The sequence below is a fragment of the Motacilla alba genome, chromosome 8, assembly GCF_015832195.1.
Source record: "Motacilla alba alba isolate MOTALB_02 chromosome 8, Motacilla_alba_V1.0_pri, whole genome shotgun sequence".
NCBI classification, from domain to species: domain Eukaryota; kingdom Metazoa; phylum Chordata; class Aves; order Passeriformes; family Motacillidae; genus Motacilla; species Motacilla alba.
The window spans coordinates 17930955-17954094 of record NC_052023.1 but is presented as its reverse complement, the minus strand read 5'-3'; the positions used below and the strand labels follow the sequence as shown (position 1 = coordinate 17954094).

At 38.4% G+C, this 23140-nt stretch overlaps 1 protein-coding gene across 1 annotated transcript in view; it reads left to right on the top strand.

Moving 5' to 3' along the window:
* The window catches only part of DPYD (dihydropyrimidine dehydrogenase), a 337889-nt gene that overhangs the window by 211269 nt on the left and 103480 nt on the right, over window positions 1-23140 (top strand). The window contains exons 15-16 of the mRNA XM_038144404.1: window positions 16216-16284; window positions 18801-18884. Of these exons, the coding sequence (XP_038000332.1) occupies window positions 16216-16284; window positions 18801-18884 (153 nt within the window). The remainder of the gene's footprint in view (window positions 1-16215; window positions 16285-18800; window positions 18885-23140) is intronic.

Here is a 23140-nt window from a genome sequence, read left to right as displayed (position 1 = left end):
CATATGGAAAAGATCCCTTTCACTACAGAAAACTGGCAGCAGTCCCATTCCCTTAACATCAGAGGAAATCCTAGCTGAAAAGGGAAGGTGAGGTTGGAATAAGACACTCATACTCATTGCCTTGTCCAAGAAGAAAATCACTTGGCCCTAGAGAGTGTGGGACACAAGAGTGACCATAACTCCTCCATTTCCAGTGACTACTGTGGTGGGTAGAAAGGAAGAGATCTTGGAGCATATGACCACATTTCCTTTTTCTCTTTGTCATTCACCACAAGAAAAAGGATGAAAAAAGTAGAGAAAAATACTTCCTAGAAAAGAGAGGGGAAAAAAGCTGCCCCAAAAGAACAGCAGACACATTGACAACATACCTCAGCATGTTCTAGGGAAGCTTTTGCTTTTCCACCATCCTGAGGGTGTCCCCATTGCTCCTGATCCTAGTTCAGCTCTTTGTGAGCCAGCAGGATGCATTTTTTCCATGTTCAGTCCAAGGAGGAATTCAGCAAGGGTTCCGATTTACACAGTGAACAAAACCAAAGGCTAGTAACAGAAATGTTGTGCTGTGTCTTCGAGATCACATTTACTAATAAGGAAGGAAATTTTTTTTGGAAAGGGTCTTCCACAACACATAGAAACTGCTTAAGCTTCACATGACCTGCATCTTAACAGAGATGGGTCTGAGCTAAAAAATACAGTGGTGTAAATTTTCTTTCCTTGAGGCTTAGGTGTTAGTAAAAAAAGAAAAAAGAGAAAATACAGGAAAATTCTCATCTATCATCTCATGTACAAGCATGTTTTGATAGTCATGTTGGCTATAGCAGATCTGCTTCAGCCTTGAAAAGTAGCAGAGAAATGACATGGAGTCAGTGTAAAATTTCTTTTCTGGGAAAGATCTGGGAAACTACAGGGTTAACTTCTTTTATCCTTGTACGCAAATTGGTAAAAGCTGTTCTAAAAAATAGAACTAGTAGAAAGAAAAACAAACAAAAGAGTGAAGAGCTCCCTTTGTAGTGTGTTATGCCTTTAAAAAAAAAAAAAGTTCTTTGAGGACATCATGAGAAATTCAGATGATAAAAGTGAGCTTGGGTTTCCAGAAGTATTTGGTAGGGTCCTTCACTGAGGAATTTGAAAGAAAATAAGTTATCATAAGATTAGAGGAAGAAACCTACATGAACAAATAACAAGTTAAACATGGGAAACAATGTTAAGGAATAAATAGTCAAATTTCACAATGGAAAGAGAGCTGCAGGAAAATTCTTTAGGGATCTATACTGTGTTCTGTGCTATTCAAAATGTTTATTAACAACCTGGAAAAGAAAGAGAATTTTAAGAATGGAAGCTTTGCTGATAATAGTATGATATGTAGGGAGATAAAGATCAGAGCTGACATAAAGGTTTATGAAGAATCTTGCATTACTGACTGACTCACCAATGAACTGCCAGGGGAAAAAAAAGAAAGTAGTATGCAGATGGGATAAAAATGATAAATTTATATGTACAGTGAGTGATTTTAAGCTAACTATACTAGGGTTATAGTAAGAGAGCACTATGAAAATCTCAGCTTAATGCTGGATAACAGTGAAATACAGCTTATCAAACACAGAATTTCTAGGAATGGAAGAAAACAAAGCAAAACTCATCACTATGTCAGCATGTTGATTCTCTTTTTTCCCCTTCACATTTTGAATAGACTTTGTGGTTCACATCTTGCTGGATTGGAAGCAGAAGGGTGATAGGTGGAAATGAGTGATAGGAGATTCTTCACCACATGGCTCGGCAGCTGTGGAGCTCATACTCATGGGGCATTGCCAGTCCCAGAGGTGCATACAGGCTGAGAAAAACCTGCCGGAAAAACTATCTGAAAGCATCACCTCTGACTCAGGGAATTCCCGTGCCACAGATTTCTTAAAAGCTGGGGAAGTTTTTTAAGTAAATACTACTGTGAGCTTGCCCTAGGGAGCTGCTGCTGGTGCATGTGGGAGAAGGGGCACTGAGCTGTGTAACCCATTCCTGGGGATTTAGCACAAAGAGGAGCTGTTAAGTTTGCACCCAGGATCAGAAGCCCTCTGTGCCTCCCAGCCCTGTGTCAACCTTTGGACCATTGTTCCTGTATTACATTTTGACAACCTGATTAGCATGTAACTACATTACTTGAAGTGAAGCTGAGGTATAGATATATTTTGTACTAGTCTGAAATGATGTGCTAAGGGGTTTGTAATTCAAATGCTACTTTCAATTTACTAAGATTTGCTGCATTTCCAGAGGGTCACCTCAGACAATCCTACATACAGTAATACAAGAAAATCTGCTAAAAATTTACCCAGAGTCAGTATTTGATCATACGTGTTCAAATGACCATGAAATACACTTCATAATGTTTGATCCTAACTGCACAATATTCACACAGCGGGTTTTTTTTCTTAATTTTTTCAAAAATATGATTATTAATCTGGCAAAGAAGTGGAAACACATACTCTGGGCATCAATTTGAGGGGATTTTATTTTAGGAAAGCCCATATCTGTTGCTGGAAACCGCAATTTGTAACTGAAAATAGGACCACATGTTAAGTTCAGTGAGATTTTTACAATCAATTTATGATTCAGATGTACATGTTTGTGGTGACAAATTAGGACTTTGAGGAAAAATGTGAGAAGGTCTTTCATGTTTTACACTTGGAAACTACTGCTTTGTTGAAAAATTTTGTTGAAAACTAGTTTAGTGCAGAACTGTACTTTCTTCCTAGACATGTTATAAAGCCATGACTTATTTTGTTTGTTTTACTATTATGGCTAAGGTTTGAAAAATAGCGAGTAGTTCAGTAGGGCAGAAGACTATTTGGACATATGCTAAGAATATACTTTTGATTTAAAAAGTGATTTATTGATCCCTGATTAAAAAAAAGAAAAAATTTCACAGTTCTGTGTGGACTATGAATACATCTTTAGAACTTTAGCCTTGGGGTAAGAACTAGGAGAAAATTAAAGCAGTTTCTGAAATACTTCACCAACCATCTCCTAGAAAATGACCCAATCTGCTTGATTATTGGAAAAGACAAACTCCTTAATGGCTAGCATTCAGGATGTGCTTTGGCAGTTGCTGCTAAAAATTCCTTTCTGCAGAGATACGTGAGCGGTCATTAAGTAGGAGTATTGACAAAGGAAATGCCCCAAACATAAAGACAGTATAATTAAAAAGATATTTCTGGAATGTAATTATGCTGACAGTGACATGAAGAGTTGCATATTTCTGTTCATCTTATTAAAGTGTGAATATGGAGACTATTATTTAGAGGGAAAAGACAATTTCTTAAAAATCCCAACTGTTTTATCAGTTTGATGAGTTACTGTGTGTACAGTGGAGGGCTTCAGAATGATCTGTGTGATCTGGTTGGGTATCAGGACTGTAGATTGTAGAAATGTCCTCCATAAACTGCAACAAAGGAAATGGCATCATGTGTTAAACCCCCTGTATGCTCAGATATCCATTTCGCCCCCTCAACCTGTGCTTAAAATAGCAATAACAACCTTGGTGCAGGGCATTTCCTGGCGATTAATAACTGGCCAGGGTTAATGGCCCTCAGCAGTGCCTCAGGCCATCAACTCCTCCCAGCCAGTCATTACTCCCTGGGAAATGCCCTTTTCTGGGTAGTTATTGTTTTAGTATTAAGATATAGATGCCATTGGATGTAGATAAAATGACCTTGTGGCAGTCTTATAAAATAAATGTTAAAAATAAAATAAAGGCAAATGTTTAAATTATTAAGAGTCAACAACCCATCAAAATTAAAGTCTAAAGTTTGTAAAAAGGACAAAATTCTGCTAGTCTGATCACCTGTGCAAAATATATATCCCCTAAATATGTCTTCCTAATTTCCATTTCATGTTTGTCATAGCCAATTGGCTAAATTATATAATTTGATCTTTTAAAATGCACAGTACCTTTGACATTCATTTTACTGTCTGTGATAGATTTTAGCCTTTTATGAAGCACTGAGTACATGTGATTTAGATAATTCTGCTTTTTCATCTTTCGTAGTACAGTATTTGTATTTCAATAATAATAGGAAAGTGAATGTATACCTGATCAAAGTAGTAAGTGTATGCTGTTCCTGTAGCCCATATTCTGTATGTTCTGTGATGTGGTTTACATTTTAGGCATTCTGCTAGAGCTCTAATGAAGAAAAATATGAGGGCTAGGTCTATATTTAAAAGGCTTGCTCACATACTTATGTAGGCTAGGAATACTAAAAATAAAATGGCATCTAGCTGCTGTCCTGGCAGAACCTAGTGTAGATGCAGTTCTACCACCAAACTGTTTATTTTTGTTCAGAAGCAAGTGCGGCGTTTGCTGCTCTGAACTGTGCTGCTAGTAGGAGAGCTGGCTCTCTGCAGACATGTTCTAGCTCAGACAAGAAAGGCAGAGGCACATGCTTGAATCTATCACAATTAGAGCCAGCTCTTCAGTATGATTGACAGCAGCTGGACTATATCCCAGCCTCCTGTGCTTTCTGGGGAGGGGGGCTAGGGAAAGATCTCAAATTCTGAGTGAAATGTGGGAATAAAGTGTTCCAAGATGTTTCTTTTTTTCTTTATCTACCAAGAAGAACATGTAGATTAGCAGAATTCTTAGTGGGCTCTGAACTGATCTTATTCTACACCCTCAGTACTGCTGGTAGCTTCCAAACTTTTTATGAACATTGTGTTTAAGAACTATGACCATAAACTTTTACGTAGTCTTCATTACTAAACTTCTCATATCTGTCACAATTCTATATTCTAGATGTCAACTCGCCCTGTTTTATATTTTAATTATTTTGTTTGGTTGATTTGGGTTTTTTGTTTAGTTTTGATTTTGGTTTTTTGTGGGTTTGTTTTTTGGTGGGGTTTGGTGGTTTTTTGTGGTGGGATTTTTTGTTGGTTTTTTTTTTTTTTTTGTTGTTGTTGCTGTTCTAATGAACTATGCTTAAAGGAGCAACTGCTAAACATGCAAAATGAGGTGGCCAGCAGGATCCAAAAAGCAATCTTGTTCTCTTCATACAGTCTTAGTCTAATACACATGCCTGTGAACACAGGCATGCCAACCAATTACCATGGGATAGCAAATTGCAGTGTGTCAGTGTGGTAACTACCCCTGTTGGGAACTTGCAGCAAATACAGCCTGCTTCAACTCAATATGAATTTCTTCAATTTTGGACATAGCAAACCAGCCTTACCAATTTTATGGGTTTTGAAAGAGCACTAGAGCAGCCACTGGCTGCAGGTGTGCCCAGGGAAGGTAACTCGTAAATCAGCAGTAAGCTGCTTGTGTGTTGAAACCATGTATGCAGAGCTAGTGGAGATGGCCTTTTGAGTGTTGAAGGAAGTGTGTGACAGTAAGTACTTATTTACTGAACACTTAAACCTAAATAAATATTTTAAAGGATGGTTTAAAGGAGACTTAAGTACATCCTTTGTTGTGAGACACGTAGGTTAAATGTAAACTAAGAAACCAACAGAGTGCTTTTCTCTCCTGTTTCCTGCCGCTACACTTTCCAGTCTCACAAATCTCAGGAAGAATGCTTTTTCACTGGTTATTTTTACATCTTTCTCACATTTTTAAGTACAGGGTTCCTAATCTATTTCAAATTTTATTTTCTTTTACTTCTTTTTATGTTAAATGGGTTTTTTTTTATAAAATTGTAGATATGTTGATTTTTCTGTCTATACATAAGGATCTAATTTAAGTCTAATTTATGTCTTATGTTTGGAAAAAATATATTGAAGCTCTATTCCTAAATTTTAGGGCAGCATTTATAAAAATCTGCTTCACTTTTCTTGCAGTGTAATATGATATGCTAGACTTATTCTTAGCTACACCATTCTTGGCCACCTAGCCATTTATGCTCTCTCTCTATAACTGTATTAAAATCCCAATATGCTTGCAGAATGTTTCATTTAAGTTATATACAGCTCAGATGAGAGTATTTAAAGATTGTGTGGTTCTATAGGTACCCCAAATTTTTACCTGTGTGCAGTGTGTGCATATTAAAGCAAAGGGTGGGCATTAAAAATGTATGTGTGTTATATTTGCATTCTCTCAGTGTCTCTCTCAGCACACCTCTGGTTCCTAGTAAGACTTTTGCCTTTGATTCTGCCAAAGGCATCCACACTTCACATGATTTATTTTCGATTTATCTTTTTGGGAACACGCATACTCACAGCTGGGACATTGATAAAAATCTCACCAACATTAGGTCTTTCATTTGAATGATCATTTGAATGAGGCTCTAAGGCTGTAGAAAATTCAGTGCATTTTAATCTTAAAATGTCCAATCATATAGCAGTATGCTGAACAAGTTAGGTAACAATTTTATTAAATTTCAAGATAGGCAGTGGAATAGTAGGGCCTCTTTCAGTTTCTCAGCATCTTCACATGAGCTTCCCTAAAATATGAAGAGGTGGGTCGAACTGGCACTTGCGGAGGAAGGATTAGTCAGAAGGTAACTGCCAACTCACAGCCCTTAGTTTTGTATTTTCTTTGCTGCGGGAGTGTAGCCGAAAAACTACTTGGGTCATCAGACATAACAGCTAGCTACTTAAGTAAATTCTTATGTCTGCATAGAAAAAAAAAGCTACCCACTCATGAGATTTTTCTGATCATACCACAGATGGGAGCACTGCAGACCTGCCATCAGGAGGTTCAGTGCATAGTGGCACTGTTGTTCCCTGATTTTTTGGCCCGGCTGGGAAATACCAGGGCATGATAGGAAATATATATGAATAGATCAACAGAAAACACGGATTTTTATCTTCACTTCTTGAAAAGTTCTGTGCCTGACAGAAAGTAGAGTTTCTGTCTTTGATAATGGACTAGTTTATTATAATTTTCACTATATAAAATGAAGGGTTCTAGTGTTGGATCCTATTGGTCTTGCTTTGGCCATTGAAAATATAGCATGCTTTTAGCCCTGTGAACATTTGCAGACTGTCTCTGATCATGAGGTGAGCCTGCCCCATTGACCAGGCAGGTTTGGGACTGTGAAGAAGCTCTCCTCTTTGTGACGTCCCATAGCTAGACTGATACCTAGAGAAATAGTATTTTTATACTATTTATATATAGTATTTAAATACAACTGGTATTTAGGGACTGGTAGATCTCCCCCGTGCAGCTGGCATTTAAAGCTATCAGATAACTTCCTGAAGATAAGACTAGTCTTATAGCCTGTTCCTACACATTTTCTTAAATACCACACCCTCACCTCTCAGTACAGCGTAACTGAAGAGTGGTTTCTGCTAGATCAGGTAAATTATCACTGATTTTCAGTATAATACTATGAGGATGATGGTGCACAGAAAGAGAGTGGGTGAGCTGTGGAGGATGCAACGTGGCTGACAAAATCATTTAGTCCTTCCAAGCATCCCTCTGGCACCAGCAATGTCACATGATGAAGTAGATCACAGGGCTCTGAAGTGTAAAAAGGGAGGGGTTTTTCTCTCTGCTCCCTAAGTCACAATTTTCTCCTCTACTAGCACTGGTACTGCTAGCTTTCTTGCGCCTTCAAAATCCAAGGAAGTGAATTAAAAGAAGCCCTGGGGGGTGATGGAGCAAGAGAAGAGATAGGATGGACTTCTCAGAGATGCAAAGAGACAGATTTGACTTGGGGAATTGCTAGCTGACGGAGTTCAGGGGTTAGGAAACTGTGACGAAGTTATTAATTCTGTATTTTGTCTCTTTATATTTTCTGCTGAATTTGTTTTCTAATAAGTTAAGCAGCTTTGCTGCTGAGTAATTGGGGAAATATATCTGTATATATCTAGAGGCAGCCAAGGTCTGGAAGGGATGTTAGGGTTCCTTTCAGCCAACAGCTGCTCCTTTCCTCTGTGGGAACAGCCTACATGACTTGAACATCTCTGTCTCCAGTTTGCTTCCCCTCTCAGAGGGGCACCCTGCAGAGAGTTGCCTTTGCTATTGTGAAAATAAAGAGCAACAATTAGCGAGATGCTCAAAGACCTGTGGTTAAAAGGACCTTGTGTATCTGGGCAGAGAATATAATAAGAGAAAAATTTCTAAAGGTGGAGGAAAAAAATCAGAAATTTGTGTAGCCTTTTGCCAGCCTTGTTTTTCTTACGTGGTCTTGAGAATCAATAATGTGTCAGCACCCTGGTGAAAAGCTTTTGCTACAGGTCATAGCATGTGTCTGAAATATCATAGAATTAGATATATCCTTTTTCTGTTAGCTTCTCCAATAATGTATTGGCCTCCGCTGCTTTCTCTTTATATTAAATCAGTGTGGAAAGCACAGAAATACAGCAGGGGCATGCCAATTCCACGAGGGCTTGCAGACATTGTTAGAAAGAAGCACTGCCAAAAATTAGTATCTGTCTTCACTCTTCTCTTGGATTCAGCCTTTATTTCCATGCACTCCTGTATTTGTTTTCACTCATTATCAAGGAGACTAAAGGTTGAACTAGGATAGGTTTCCTATGCAAAATAAAATCCCAGAGGTGCTATGAAATTTCTTTAGCCACATAGGTAATTTTCAATGTAATTTGAAGGGTTTACCTGAAGTACTGAAATTTTCAACAGTCTGTCATAAAATGGACATACTTCTTCTAGTCATGTTAAATATTTGAGCTTCCCTGAAGTGCTCTATACAGATGCTATATTCTCTTTCATTGTACATATGCTTTGGGGAACTCTTATTCCATGGTTCCCTTTTCAATGTACAGCAGTTGCCACATCTTAATTAGAGTGCCCTGAGTCACGAGGGGATGCATCAGATATTTTTTTTTTTTTCCTTGACCATTCACCTTTTTTCAGTTGCATTGTGAATTAGCAGGACTCTCATTGGGTCACATTTCATTTTCGTTTTTATTTATGCACTTTTCCATGTCTGTGATGTGTGCCTGTACCTTTCTGTGTAACCAGGGCCAAGGTAGCTCCTCTGCTGCCCTGGTAGTGCTGACAGGGTGCTGAGTCTGACGTGGTAGAGGGAAACTTACAAAACCAAGCAGATCCCTTGTTTTTCTACAGGTGCAGCAAGTTCTTGCAGGCAACCTGTTTACCATTCTGCTCCCATCAAAGACAAGTTGTGTTATTTTGTAAAGAAGGTTTATTCATAGCCTTTGGGTTTTGTTTGTCTGAGGGTGTTACAACCTGAGAACTCTAGGCCTGATATTGAAGTTGTAGCCCAGTGTACTCACTGAAATCCATCAGATAATCTCTTTAAATAGGTGGATTTCATTGATAGAAGCAGAGTGATCATACGAAAATACCTGCCTTTAAAAATAAGCATCTCCATTTAGCCTGGGATTACAATCTTTGGTGTTTTCTGCTCATGCTGACTTTTTTATGTAATACATAGAGCAAATAATATCATTTTCAAACTTTTATCTTCATCTTCTGAGACTTAGTTGTGTGCTGATAATATTTGGCCTGTTTTTGTGTTGCTCTGTTGTATCTAGCTTCCCCTTCCTTTAAAAAACAACAGAAGATCTCTCTGTAAAGTAGCAAGGCACAGAAAGGGCTTTATTCAGAAGGTATGCTGCAGCTGAATAATAAACATTCTAATATCCCCTACTTGTCTCGTTTTCATATACTCAAATATATGTATTTTAAGTGCAAGTGAAGGAGGAAAACAATGGATGGTTAGAGATTGTTAAATTATTTAATGGAGAGTAAATTCCCTGAAAAAAGAGGAGAGAAGAGAAACAGAATTGCAGGTCAGCAGTGTCAAGACATTCTGCATTGCTTGTCTTTATCATCATGCAGAATCTTTTTATTAAGGCAGTGCAGAAAGAATAGATTTATGGACTGAAGGTACAATGTTTCATATGTCCATATCCATCTAGATTGACAGTTCCTACCAACATGAATTTCCCAGGAGAGACAGTGTTACTGGTGTCAGTGGATGGCATCATTTACTTCAGTGTTCCATTATTAAATTGATAACAAGATAATTCCTCTGCTGCTCAGAGACATGACAGGTTTTACAATTGTTAACTTTCTTATTGCCTGGGATTTGATGTTCTAGGTAGTTTTTAATAAGAAGCTTATTTTTATTTCAGTTCTGCAACAAATCAAAATTTACAAGAATGTACCAGGAAAGAGAAACCAGGCTGAGTGCACAAGGCATCAAAATCAGGCTGGTTTCCAGAGGGTTATTTTTATAGCAGCAAATGTTTGTGCTCCCATTGTTTTTCAATATTGCACATTTGAGTGTATTTGTGCAGCACAGAATATTTGCTGTGCTTGTACTCTTGTCTTGTGCAGTGGGTGTTGTAAGTGTTCTGTACATTGGTAATTCTGGGTCTGGTTTTTTGCGGGGGGTGATTTCATCAGCCACTGACCATTTTGAACATCAGAGGGGGGACACAGGTGGCACTGGATAGCACAAAGCTTCAAGAACTTTTCTGCTGGCTCAGTGTGGTGCAGCTCCTGAACCTGATGCTGTGTAAGAGGCAGGGTTAGAGAGGAAGGCTATTGGTGTGAGTCTTGAGAAGTGGAACATCTCAAATGGAACAACCCAAAAATCCTGTGTTGCTGCTGTTACTCCCTCATTGCCTTGAGACTGCATCTTCAGAGCTGTTGTGAGGGCAGTCTGGACTACAGCAGGTATGTTTGACCTACAGGTGCAAAGAACTGCGAGAAGTCCATCTGCAGGTGTTTTTTTCCCTGTAGATATTTACAAGGTTATTTATTGTGTCATTGAAACAGCAAAGGAGTGCCCTATAAACTGTTCTTTGTGGACTTCTCAGCAAGTACCTGGTGACCCTGTGCTCTTGTAGCTGCATTTGGTCAGGACCTTCAGGAAAGGTTCTGAGTGTGCTGGCTTGTTACGATGTGCGGGTAAGGGATGGTGTGGGGCAGAACTGGGTGCAGGTACCCCTCCTGACTGATGGGGGATTTAGTGCTGTGGAACAGTGATGCAGCTGCCAAGTTCTCCTCTCCTTGTGTTTGTGTTGATGTAGGAGCCTTTTCCACTGAGTGAAACTGAGTGAGTGGTGAGTGGTGAACTGAACATCTTACTTTTGTCATTGCTCAAGAAAGATTGTGTCATCACTGCCAAGCTCCTTCTTACTAAATGCTTCCTGAGGAATTTTGATTTTAAATGTTTGAGTTTGTTCAGACTGAGCAAGGCTCAGTGGCAAGGCTATACTGTGTTGTTTTAAAGGAAAAAATGTGTCTTCAAGGAAGTTTGAGGTCTTTCCATCTGACCCAAGCACAAATACCTTTTGAAGTTTAGCTTGATCATCAGTAATCCTGTGGGTATTGAAATCTGGTTCTTAATAAAATCTTTAATCTCTGCATCCCATCTTTAAACACCAATTATCCTGTTCCTTATCTCTGCTTCCCAAACAAATAGCTATTAAAAACCCCAGTCCTTCAGCCTTCTTAAAAACTCCTCTTGATTTTACAGCTTTCAGGGGAGCAGTCTTTAAAGACGATGCTAAGGATCTCTTTCTACTTTTGCAGGGACTGTACACTTAAAAAAATAAAATACTGTGGCTTTTTGTCAGTGTTTGAGAAGTCAGAGAGGGGTGCCTGGTGTGGCCAGCAGCAGTGTCTAAACAGAACATCTATGGACATGATGCAGATCTGCCCTCAAGTCTGGTGCAGCTATAAGAAGGTACAGGCAGGGAAGAGCAAGCAAAAATTATGGTGACTGGATTTCCTGAAGTGCAGGGAGATTAGGCACAGGCCTGGAAGAGTAGGTTCAGAACAGATGCAGGCTCTGACCAGTTTCTGATGACCAAAACAAATATGGTTATCACAGGCATGGGGATAGAGGATTGTGATTTCATTCTGTATGTTGAGAATTTTTCTTAAATTTGCAGGAATTGACAGTATTCGCATTTAAATCCAGACTGCTGAGACTCTTGTTTCAGGCTGTTTGAGTGTACTGAAACTCCCTTACTCCCTGCAGAGCAGTACTGGACAAATGGTAATTGTCAACCTAGAATTTTACTGCTCTCTGGCTTTAAATAGATGTGACCCATACTAGACCCAGTTGTTGTTTTTTTTGTTTTTTTTCTTCTTCTTTCTTTTTATTTTTGCAACCTCTTGCAGTGAATTCTATGTGCTAGGAAAGAAAGATCACTTGAAAACATACACAGTGGCAAACCTCATCCTTATTATTTCTTTTCGTTCTATTGCATTCATGAGACATCCACATAGAGATAATGGATGAGAAAAAAAAAACATTCACAAGGGAAATAGATTCTAGTTCAAGCTTCCAGGGGATTATTATAAACAGGGAGAAAAATATTTTAAGGATTATGAGAAGTACCTTGTCAGTGTTCTTTTAAGTAGAACAACTACTAATGCATTAGTCACAGAATTGTGTGAAATGTAGCTTTTTACTGCTTTAGCTACAGTAAATTCATCTTATAATGGTGTCCTAACTGATACATTACATACCCTCCCTTTTCCACCTCCCTTCCCTCCAACAAAAAGCAAGTTTTATGGAGGACCTCTTTTGTTCCATGAATGATCAGGAAAACACTGAACACAGAGCAGTGTGTGGTGTTGCAGAGGTGCATTTGTCCCTTTATAGGCATTTGTAGAAATTGTCACTCCCGCGGTGTGGGGTGAAAAGGCCTTGTGTGGTGACATCTGTCACAGTGACGGTCAGGGAGGGACAGGGTCCGCAGGGCTGCTGCGCTCCCCGGCGCGGGGCGGGGCAGCAGCATCTCCCACAACAGGGAAACCAGCGGTTTGGATGGAGGGGAAGAGGGAACAGCATATACCTGCTATGATTTTGATCTGGAATAAGGAATGGGCCAGGGGTCCCACTGTGCTTCAATCATGCACAGTTTGCAGGCAGCCCACACTCGAGCTATGACAAAGCTGCAATTTAGTCAACCCTCATTTACCACTTAGCACACTTTAGCAGCAGCTTCATTGTAAGATCTGTCAGGAGTCTACTTTTGTAAGCTGGGAAGTGTGTGCAGCCTCACACTTGGGGCTCAAACCACTGTAATTAAGCTCACATCAGGTTGCCACTGAAAATTTGAGGAATCAAAAGGAAGGATGTGCTCTCTGCAGATGCTCCTGGGCTGGGCCATGTGCTGGACTTCCATGAGATAGCAACTGTTGGGGGCTGTTAATTTTGCAGGGTTGGTAATGTGGTACACAGCATTGTAGGCACTGAAAATGTGAACGAGAAGAGCCTTAGAAGCTGAAATGTGATACAGTTCTCATTTATTACTTTCCAATAAAACCTCTGCCTGTTATCACTTGTAATTCTTACTTTGTTCTTGCTATTCTCTTTCAGGTAGTGATAATAGTCTATATTTTCTTTATAGATTTCCATGTGTAATTTTAGGAGTAGATCCGAACCTCAGGCATCACCGATAGTTCCCCTAAATGTTCACACATGACAGTGATTATTTCTTTTTCTTGGACACTGAATCCAGATTATAAGACTGTAAAGGTGTTTTGGGGAAGAACAGTTACTTGAGGCAGGACAGTTTTGTTAGCACAGAGTGCTGGGGGATATTCTTCCACCTAGGAAATAAGTTTATTTTCAAGTTATAAGAGAACACTGCGGGGGGAAAAAATATAAAATCCCTACTATTTTTAAATTTTCATTATTCCCTCTGATATCATGGCTTTCTTATGAACAGTCATGGCAAAAATGTAATTTTTGTTTTCAGTTATTTTTGTTATTATAAACCACTGCTTCTGTCAAAAAGTATGAGCTTAATTTTAAATACAAATACTAAAACTAATCAATATTAAATAAACATGTTGTCTTAATTAACAGCTCTTTGAAACATCACAGATCATGTTCCTCCTCTTTCGCACACTCCCAGCAGAATTTTCAAATTTCATTAGTAACACTTGATGTAACCTAACTCAACTACTTATGAATCTAGTCAGCTGCCCTTGTTGTCTTACAACTTTCCCCAATGTAAAATTTGGTTTGTTTTAAAGCTCAATTGTGCAGATTTCTGATGTACTTTGGATTATGACTGCAACTGTGAAAATCCTTATCATGTTGTCAGTGTCTGAGCTGCTGGGTTGTTTTTTTGCTTTAGTTGGTTTATAAAAAGCATGAATTTGACAAGAGACTGTTTCCGGATAAATTCCAGTTGCTGTAAATTTTTCACATATATAATTTCTTAGATTTGTCACAATTTTTCCTTTTAAAAAACTAAAGTCCTTTAAAAGAGATTTCTGTTTATTTCCAGAGCCCTCAATTTATCTTGAGTATTCATATCGGACACAGAGCAGATTTTGTTTCATTAACATTTGACCTGTACAGCTATATAAGATTTTTCCCCATTTAAAAAATTATGGTATAGGAGAGAGACTCTTTTTCCCCATCAGAGGAGAATAACAACGTGGGCAGTAATGATTGTGTGTGCTTAATGAAGAGTTTGGTCTTATATTTATGCCAGAGGTGAGCACAACTAGGCACCTGCAGGCAAGGCAGGCACTTCATCACACACGTCCCTTCTCACCAGACTGCCATCCTGCAAACAGCAGCCAGAAGGGTAGGTGGGTGGGCAGTCTGCAGGTAGGTGTGTTCATTGTAGAGACTCATCAGAGAAAAACAATGGAAATAATGATGATACGTGGTATTTCCTTTTAAATTAATGTGTTTGGAATGTGTTTCGTTTTAAATTAGTAGAATGTAACCTCACCGTGTCCAATTTTCTCCATACCTGCCTTACTTTTCAAAGTGTGTTTCTCTCCCTTCTGAAGATACTAAATATCTCCTCCTTCTTATGCAGGTAATTTGGGAGTTTACAGTTTCCAGCAATTGTGTGTTGGACAATTTTTCTTCACCATGCTTTTCAGTATTGGTTTGAAAGGAATGAGTCATTATCCCTCAGCATTATGGGAAAGTTCAAGAGAAGTGTTGAAATGAGGGGGTGACAGATTCAGCCAACCCTAGATATTAATGAGACAGTAAAGCTTGTTTGGAAAACAAAAAGATTAAAATCAAATGTCACGTTATCTGTCAATCAAACTTTTATGTGACAGTTTCAAGTAAGAGGGCCAAATTTGTTTATTTACAAGAGCATGGCCAGACACTTCTCTGTCCTCCTCTTCTCGTGTTTCCTTTGAACACAGACTGAGCTTGTAGATGTCTATTAAGTTCTCTGATATCTTTTGTGACTTAACCTTTTAGCTGCTGCAATATAGTTTTCTGTTGCATTTTTTCTTCCAAACACCATCCTTCTAAGAAATTCTTCATGCAGGAGTTTGTGGGCTGATTTCTCTGCTGATCTTACCTAAAATCTGTCAACTTCAGAATTTCAACCTTTGAGTCCAGAACACATGATTTTATTTTAGTCTTAAATGGAAATTAGCACTGTCACTTGAACTGGGCATTGACCGGAGTAGTTAACATTCATTTAATAGTAAATAGCACTGTATGCAACTGGTAAGGTGTGTTTTTAGGTCCCCCCCTACACCCTAGTATTCTAAAAGAATACTATTAGATCTTATTTTACCTAAAAACATGAAGCTCAAGAAACATTTTAGAGGGAGCAGCAGCCAGAGGCAGAATCTGGGCTTGAAAGGTGCTCAGTGTAATAAAAAAGAAAGGCAATTACACAGAATGGCTCTGGGGAACCAGGGCCAGTCAGTGTATAGGAAATAAAATGTGCATCGTGGGATAACAAAAACTGGAGGTTCCCTGGGCCATTCTTCCAGTCCTGCAAAATTTCCCCACATCCTGAAAGTCTCCTCCCAGATGCCTCTGGGACACAAAATAATTCTGGCTGTCTTTCACTGTCCTAAAGTTGCATGGTAAGAGACTCCAGGGGCTGGATTTGATGTGTCCTGGATTCCTGAAGTCAGCTGGAATATTGTGTCCATACACTGCCACATTGGAGTGTAAACTCATGCACCGCTGTCTTACCTACCTCAAAATAGTCAAAATGCTTCTGTCATTTGTATTAATAGTAAATAGCAACTTCATTACTCAGACCTCAAGAGCAAGTATGTCAGACAGTTTCCTGGTTGGCTCTGTGTGTAGGACAGACTTTGTTCTCACTGTGTCACATGACAGAGAGAATGCACATGGATAGACCTTCTTTAAAACCCAGGGATATAATAGATGAGTTTGTTCACTGTTTCTTGTCCCCAGTGAAGTCTGCAGCTGTATTTCACACTCTAGCTCCTGGCAGACAGCTGGTAGTTCCCATAAGCAGGCTGTGCAGTTCATGTCTAGAGTCACAGTAATGTACAGTATTACAATAATGTATATATGCTCTTTCCAGGTTCTGATTGCCAGCATCATGTGCAGCTATAACAGGGAGGACTGGACTGAACTTTCAAAAATGGCTCAGGTAATGGTTTCCTAAATGTGTTTCCACATGTTTTTTTGGATTCTCTATGAAAACAAGAGCTGCAGTAAGGAATTTCTTGAAAGAAATAGACTCAAAGTGAAAAATGAGAATTTAAAACATGTCCATTATAATTTGTTTTTTCTGTGTTTTCATTAAAATGATGGAAATGTAAATTTAAAGAAAATCTGTTTCATAAAAATGGTCCCTTGGATTTTTAAGCAGTACCTGGAAAGCCTTTAGTCTTTGACTCTATATACTTTTTATTTGCATTTTAAGCAAACTGTATATTATGACAGATGCCCTGATAAAATTTAATTCTACTTTTGAGAGCCCAACTTGATCTTACCTTGCCTAGAGGCACACTAGTTTGACAGCACCAGAAGAAATTTTGAATATAAAACTCTTGAATATTTAAAGTATAAAGGGCTCATTTAATGCTATTCTAGTTTTAATACAGACTTTCAAAAATGGTAGCTGAGAAAGTCAGCATATATAATAGCAGTCAGCAGGCTTTCTGTAATATAAATCCAATCTTACAGAAATCCAAACAGACTATGCACCTGAAATTTCTATTCAATTTGAGGGAAAAAACTTTTTAATAACATTTACCCATGTCCACAGGGACTAGTATAAGAAATACTTATCAGGTCTGCACTAATTTCATTCAGAAGGGTGTCTATATCTGAATGGAAAGCAAAGTTTTTACCTTTAAATTAAAGTGTGTTTTCCACATAAAGTATCTAGAGGAAATTAAAAACATGGTATTAACAAATTTAAGCAAAGAAAAAAATCACCTTGTTGTTATTGCTAGCACTACCTCAGATTTAAAGGTTTAAATTATAAATATGCTTTTTTATATATATATATATATATATATATATATATATATATATATATATATATATATATATATATATATATATATATATATATATATATATATATATATGGGTAGAGATGTGAGTATTTTGTGTTTTCATATGGCAGAATGTTTTGACATCATTGTTGCTTTATTTAGTGTCCAAAGCCCTCCTGTGGTTATGTAGGGTGACACCTCTCAATTTTCTTTGAGCATTTCAAACCTATGAGGAAAAAAGTCACTTTGGGGACTTAGGGAAGGGAAATTAAACATTTTCAGTAGTTGGCTTGGTGTTCTTCAACACTATTTCAATTTATACCTGTATTTATCTAATTGACCATGAAATCATATTTTGGAATCTATGCTTGACGGAAGCAGTGCCACTTTTAAACTGATTAGGATGAATGGCTTTACTGTGCCTTTGCTTCTGTTTTTTTAATTCGGTGGTACTGCTGTCCAGCTTTAAGACACGTATTTCCAATCTGTGCTTGTATTTATGTTACACCTTTAGAAAAGAAGTGGTTCTTTAAATGTAGTCAATGATGTGTAACCTATGTGATAGAACGTTCTTCTGGGAAGTAGTTGTTGGTGTCTGCCCTGTGGAGAGCAGCACTAGTTTGGGGCGCCCTGGAATTCGCAGCTGAAGAGCAGGGATGTTTAATCGCGCGCGTAGGATCCTGCCTAGGAGGTAATGGATGTGGCTTTCACAAGAGCAGAAGCCCCAGAAGGTAGCACAGTGTCTCAGCAGGAGAACGACCTATTCATCCAAAAGGTCAGCTTGTCAGGGAGGCCGACATCCCCAGCATGGCCAGGCTTGCAGAGCCGGCCGGAGCTGGGAGGGTTCCTGGGAGTGATGGATGGCTTCTCCCTGCTCACGCACTTTGGGAGCTGCTGAACCATGGCCACACAGCAGGCAAAAGTTACTCCAGTTCAGTAAGCAAAACAAAATGCAGATGCAGAACAAAACCCTAGTTAGAGCCCCTGGAAGGCAACAGGAGAGATGTTCGTGTCAGGCCAGAGCAGTTCAGAAAGGAAGAGGAGCGTGTCTGTGTGCTGCCCTCGGACAGCTCGGCTCCTTCCCATTTTAATTGTAACTAATAGGGGGCAATGAACAGGAATTAGCATGACTAATATGTTTGTTTAGACTTTTTTTTATTAACCTCTTGTTCTTTAGAAACAAATTTACTTAATGACGAAAGCTATGGCACAGTACAGGTGCCTGCAGAAAATCTGGAGACTGAATCCATTAAAGCAAAAAGGAAACATTTATTACTGAGTTACAGTTCTTCAGAGCACAGCAACACCTGTGTAACACTGCCTGCCAAAGCTCTTAGTGCTGCTCTTAGGCCCTGTAATTACATTTAATTTTTTAACATTTTCCAGAACCAACTCTTTATTCTGCTCATATCTTTTTACTTTGTTTTTCACTCTAATTCCTTAAGAATCTTTGGAAACCACATCAGTTTTTTAAGTTTTTCTCTCTAATGATCAACAAGCTTCTTTTCTAGGGTGTCATAACCATAGCTTTTTCTCTTAAAAAAGAAAAGTAAGTCAAATGTCTGAAGAAATCTATTTAAATCGAACAGTAAATGCTACAGGAAAGACTACATTACTTGAAATTAATTTTTGGTTTTTTGTCCTTCCGCATGTTTTATAGGTTGCTGGTGCTGATGCGCTGGAGTTAAATTTATCATGTCCTCATGGTATGGGGGAGCGAGGCATGGGACTGGCCTGCGGGCAGGTAGGACTGTAACCACAATCTTTTTAATGTCTCTCCAGCAGTCCTGCACTGCCACATTGATAGTTACACCTCAGGGGGCAAGACACAAGCTGCAGATTACCAGCTTGAGATTTTTAGGTTGAATATGTTTAAATATTTATGGACAAGAGGAAAAAAAAAAAGAAGAAGCTGAGAATGTACAAAATGCTTAGTTTTGCTGAGAACAAAAATGCATTATGTATTTGACAAGGAATATGATGAAAACAAATAATTTCAAAAAAGCACTTAGACAGAATTTGTTGATTTCCATTTCAGTGCCCTGTAGATGTCTTTTAAATCACAAGCTAGTAATTACTGTGTATATCAGTAATGATTTTGAAGGACGTGAGATATACACGCATTTCATTTCACAATTTTTAACATATGAACCTGACTGTATTTCAGAATCACAGGAGAGTCCATCCTTTCTGGTAGTACTGTACAGTAACACCTTCTCTTGTGAGAGCCTGTGTTCTGTTACCGATAGATTTGGTGGTTTATATGGTTGAGATTGGAATTATCCATGCCTGATGTCTCTGCCATGCAGAAATCTGTTGCAGAGTTTATCAGTACATCCCATGACTTCAGTTAGGAGAATGTGTGTTGTTTTGCCCATGAAAAGAAAATATACACATACAAACCCTAATACTAATATCCTTTTGAAGTTTGTAGATTTTTGCATGTTTTGGTTATGGCTTGAAATTCGATTTAGCTCTGAAAAATGCCCAAATATGGCGACTTGAAAGTCTTTGAAAAATCTTGGTTCAAAGTCTATCAGGAGAGATTTCCCAGAGTTTGACCATCAAAGTTTCTGAAATATGAAGCCTGTTTGATTTCCCATCTTAATACATTTTGGGGACAGGGAAAAGAAGAGGAGAAAGGGGATGCAGAGTGGAAATTACGATTATATACCCTAAAACTGACATATTTTTATTCACCTGACCCCTTTGTAGAGGGCTAGTAAGCATCTTAATTCATCCTCCCTTGCACAGTTAAACACAAAACTTAGAAGAGCTGAGGTGTAGTGGGGTAACTAAACCATTCACTTCCTGAAACTGGGGAGGCACTAGGAGCTGTAATCAGTGCAACACTTCAAGTGGACACACTTCAAGTATAGCTTTATCATAGCAATACTGTCAGGCACAGTGCCCTGAGCATTTTATTCTTTTCTCTGAACAAAATTATGTCAATCTAGTTCATGCTGTAGATTATTATTTTTAATGAAAGTAATCTGGATGCTTTTTATGGCCAGTGGTCATTTGCTGAAGTTGTGATTAAAAATGGGAGAAAATCATCAAAGCCCTCCTGGATAACACTAGCAAAACAGTAGTAGTTATTATTATTTTTTTTCCCTGAATTACATTCAACAAAAAATTTCTATTTTAGCATGTTTATAAATTTTTGAAGAAATTCCCTCCCTTCAGTCTGCAGAGCATAATTCAGTAGTTTGGCGTGTCCCTGCCTGAGAAGGCAGGACACTGTGGAAGGTGCAGTCTGGTCAGGGAGAGCCCTGGAGGTTCCAAACTGAAACAGGCTCCTTTCAAGCATGGGGTTTTAATGTATGTGTTATTTCCAGCTTTCAGTGGTTGGAGTAATGTATGCATGTGAAGTTGCTTAGATGTGTAGTCAGTAGGGAGCTGTCTGGCTACATGAGTTTTTACATATCTTTCAGCTATTGTAAAATCAGAGAAGCAAATGCAAAATCTGAGCACTCAGGGCTATCGTGTGGATTTGTGACTCTCCATGGAGGAGATCAGATCCATAAAGAAAGAAGATTTCTTTACATATACATGTATGCTTTTATAATATAACATTTCTGTCTTTCCCATGCAGTATGGATATTCCTTGGAATGTTTCATACATACTTGCTTAAACATTTTTCTGTGTTTTCTTATTTGTCTTATCAAAATGAGAGCTCAGAAAAGAATCAACTTCTTTAAATGAATAAAACAAGCCATGTTTAGAGAGCCAGATCCTGATGTTCTTCCTCAGAGTTGGCTAAAATTAAATTATAGTGATTTTAAATGTAGATTATTGAAGCACAGGGTGGGGATAAACTGGATCAAGTAATGGTATGTGCAACAAGATTTATCAGTATCCCTTCAGGGGTCTTCCATGCACAGTGGCCCCTGGAGACCCCATCAGAAGATACAAAAGGGCTAGATAGTATTTTGGTATTTTTGTATATTTTTGTATTTCCCCTCCCTCCCTGAGCTGAAGTCAAATAGGTCATACACAGGTGGTGTAGGGAAGACAGGGCTCAGATATGCTCTGGAGAAAAAAACTCCACTCAGTATCTGGTAGTCAGGGCATGAGGCTTTGAGAGGCAGAGCAGCTTTCCTGGTTGTACAGTGAAGCAGGTTTTCTTAAATCTTTTTGATAACATAATCCATGTCTTCATAGGAATTTTTTTCAAGGATTAGGTCTCTTTCATGCCTAAGCACATTAAATCCTCAAGAAACTACAGAAATTGCTGAGATGAAGAATAATGGCAGAAAAAAATGTGTATTTTTACTATTTATAATGTCTAACATGTTCTGCCTTTTTGTTGTTGTTAAAAAAAAAAGGGAAAGGAAAGGTTAATTACACTGTCTACTTTCTCTTCTCATTCCAATTCCTATGGTGTGCCCACAGGGTAAGTGTAGAAATCTGGGAACATCAGATTTGTTTTTTCTCTATCCTGTTTTGTTGTCTAGTATCAAACGCTTTCACTGTTTTATATCAACCACAAATTAAAAAGGATCCTGGTACATCCAAATTATATATATAAAAATCGGTACTAAGTATGGCTGTTTGTTTTATACTGAATTACAGTTCTCAGCTTTTATTTGATTTTAATTCCAAGTCATTAGTGCCGACACTCTGGCGCCCAAACAGCGTAGCTAGCCAGAGGGTAATATTAAGAGGTATCTGTATTGCTGCCAATAAGTTACTTAAAGCTGGTTCTGTATAAAATGTCAATTATATTTACTAATGCTGATTAATGATAATAAAGTTAAGGTTTGTATTCTTTTGTAACAATCTGCAATGGCATAAAAGCAGATATCGTTAAGAATTGTAATAGAATTTGTCATAAAGTTTACCAGCACTAACGCACAGATTTTCCTTGAATCAGATAACTTATGTGTACAAAACATTTAACAGTAAACATAAAGACAACATGGTGAACAGCAGATTATTATAAAATGACAATGTCACTTTCCCACTGTAGTTCAATCCTGTATTAATCTTAGCATAAAATTATGAAAATAATAAACCAAACATGTGAGATGGTGGCACTCATATTTCAGCATCTAACTTGTGATGTTGTATTTGTGGTGCACTTCTTGTTCTTCACTGGAAACCATGCAAAGATGTTTTACTTTTTTTTTTCTTATTTATCCTTCTAAAAAGTGGCATTGAATATTCAGAATTATTAATGTCATGTGAAACCAACAAATTTAAGTGTTTTTCTTTTTGATTTTGGTCTAAAGGTCAAGAGTCTCCAGCTGCTCTGCCAAGAATGTATAGTTAAATTGAGTCAGTAGTCTGGGTTTACTTTGGATTCCTGCTAGGATGCAACCCCAGGTCTGAGAGCTGGGACAAGTGATACCCAAAGTCTTCAAAAGTATCAGTGAGTCTCCTTGGCCTAGTGGGCAGTGAAAAACAACAGAGAGAAGGAAAGAGCAGCCTTACAACTACCTGAGAGGATGTGACAAGATCCTGCAAGAGTAGCTACAAAGAGAAGGTTATTCTCTGTCACGTCAGATGATAAGAACAAGGGGTAAATTTCAGGCTGAATATTTCAATATGTGCATTAGGAAAAGAATTCCCTAACGAGGTAATGTAGATAAGGAATATCTTGTCTAGTGGAGCTGTGTACTCTCCATCTCTGGAGTTTTTAGGGCTCAGGCCAGCAAAGCTGTGGCCAGCCTCACTGGTAGTGGTGTTAGTGCTAGTCCAAGTGGCACCTTCCAGTACCTGCCCTCCTGGAGTCCATTCAAACAACCATTTCTGTGGATTCACCCTGTTCAATTCCTCATCAAAGGCACCGTATTCTTTGGACCAGGAATAGGAAATGAGTACTGTATAAAAGGACTTGGCTATTCACTTGGATTGAGATAATCAGTATGAACAAGGTCTCGAACCAAAAGCAACATATCTCATATTCAAAGATCTTAGCCTTAGTGCTATAAGCAAATACTGCAAAAGTTAATAGCATCCTAACTGGCATATAACTGTTTCTCATTAATTAGTCA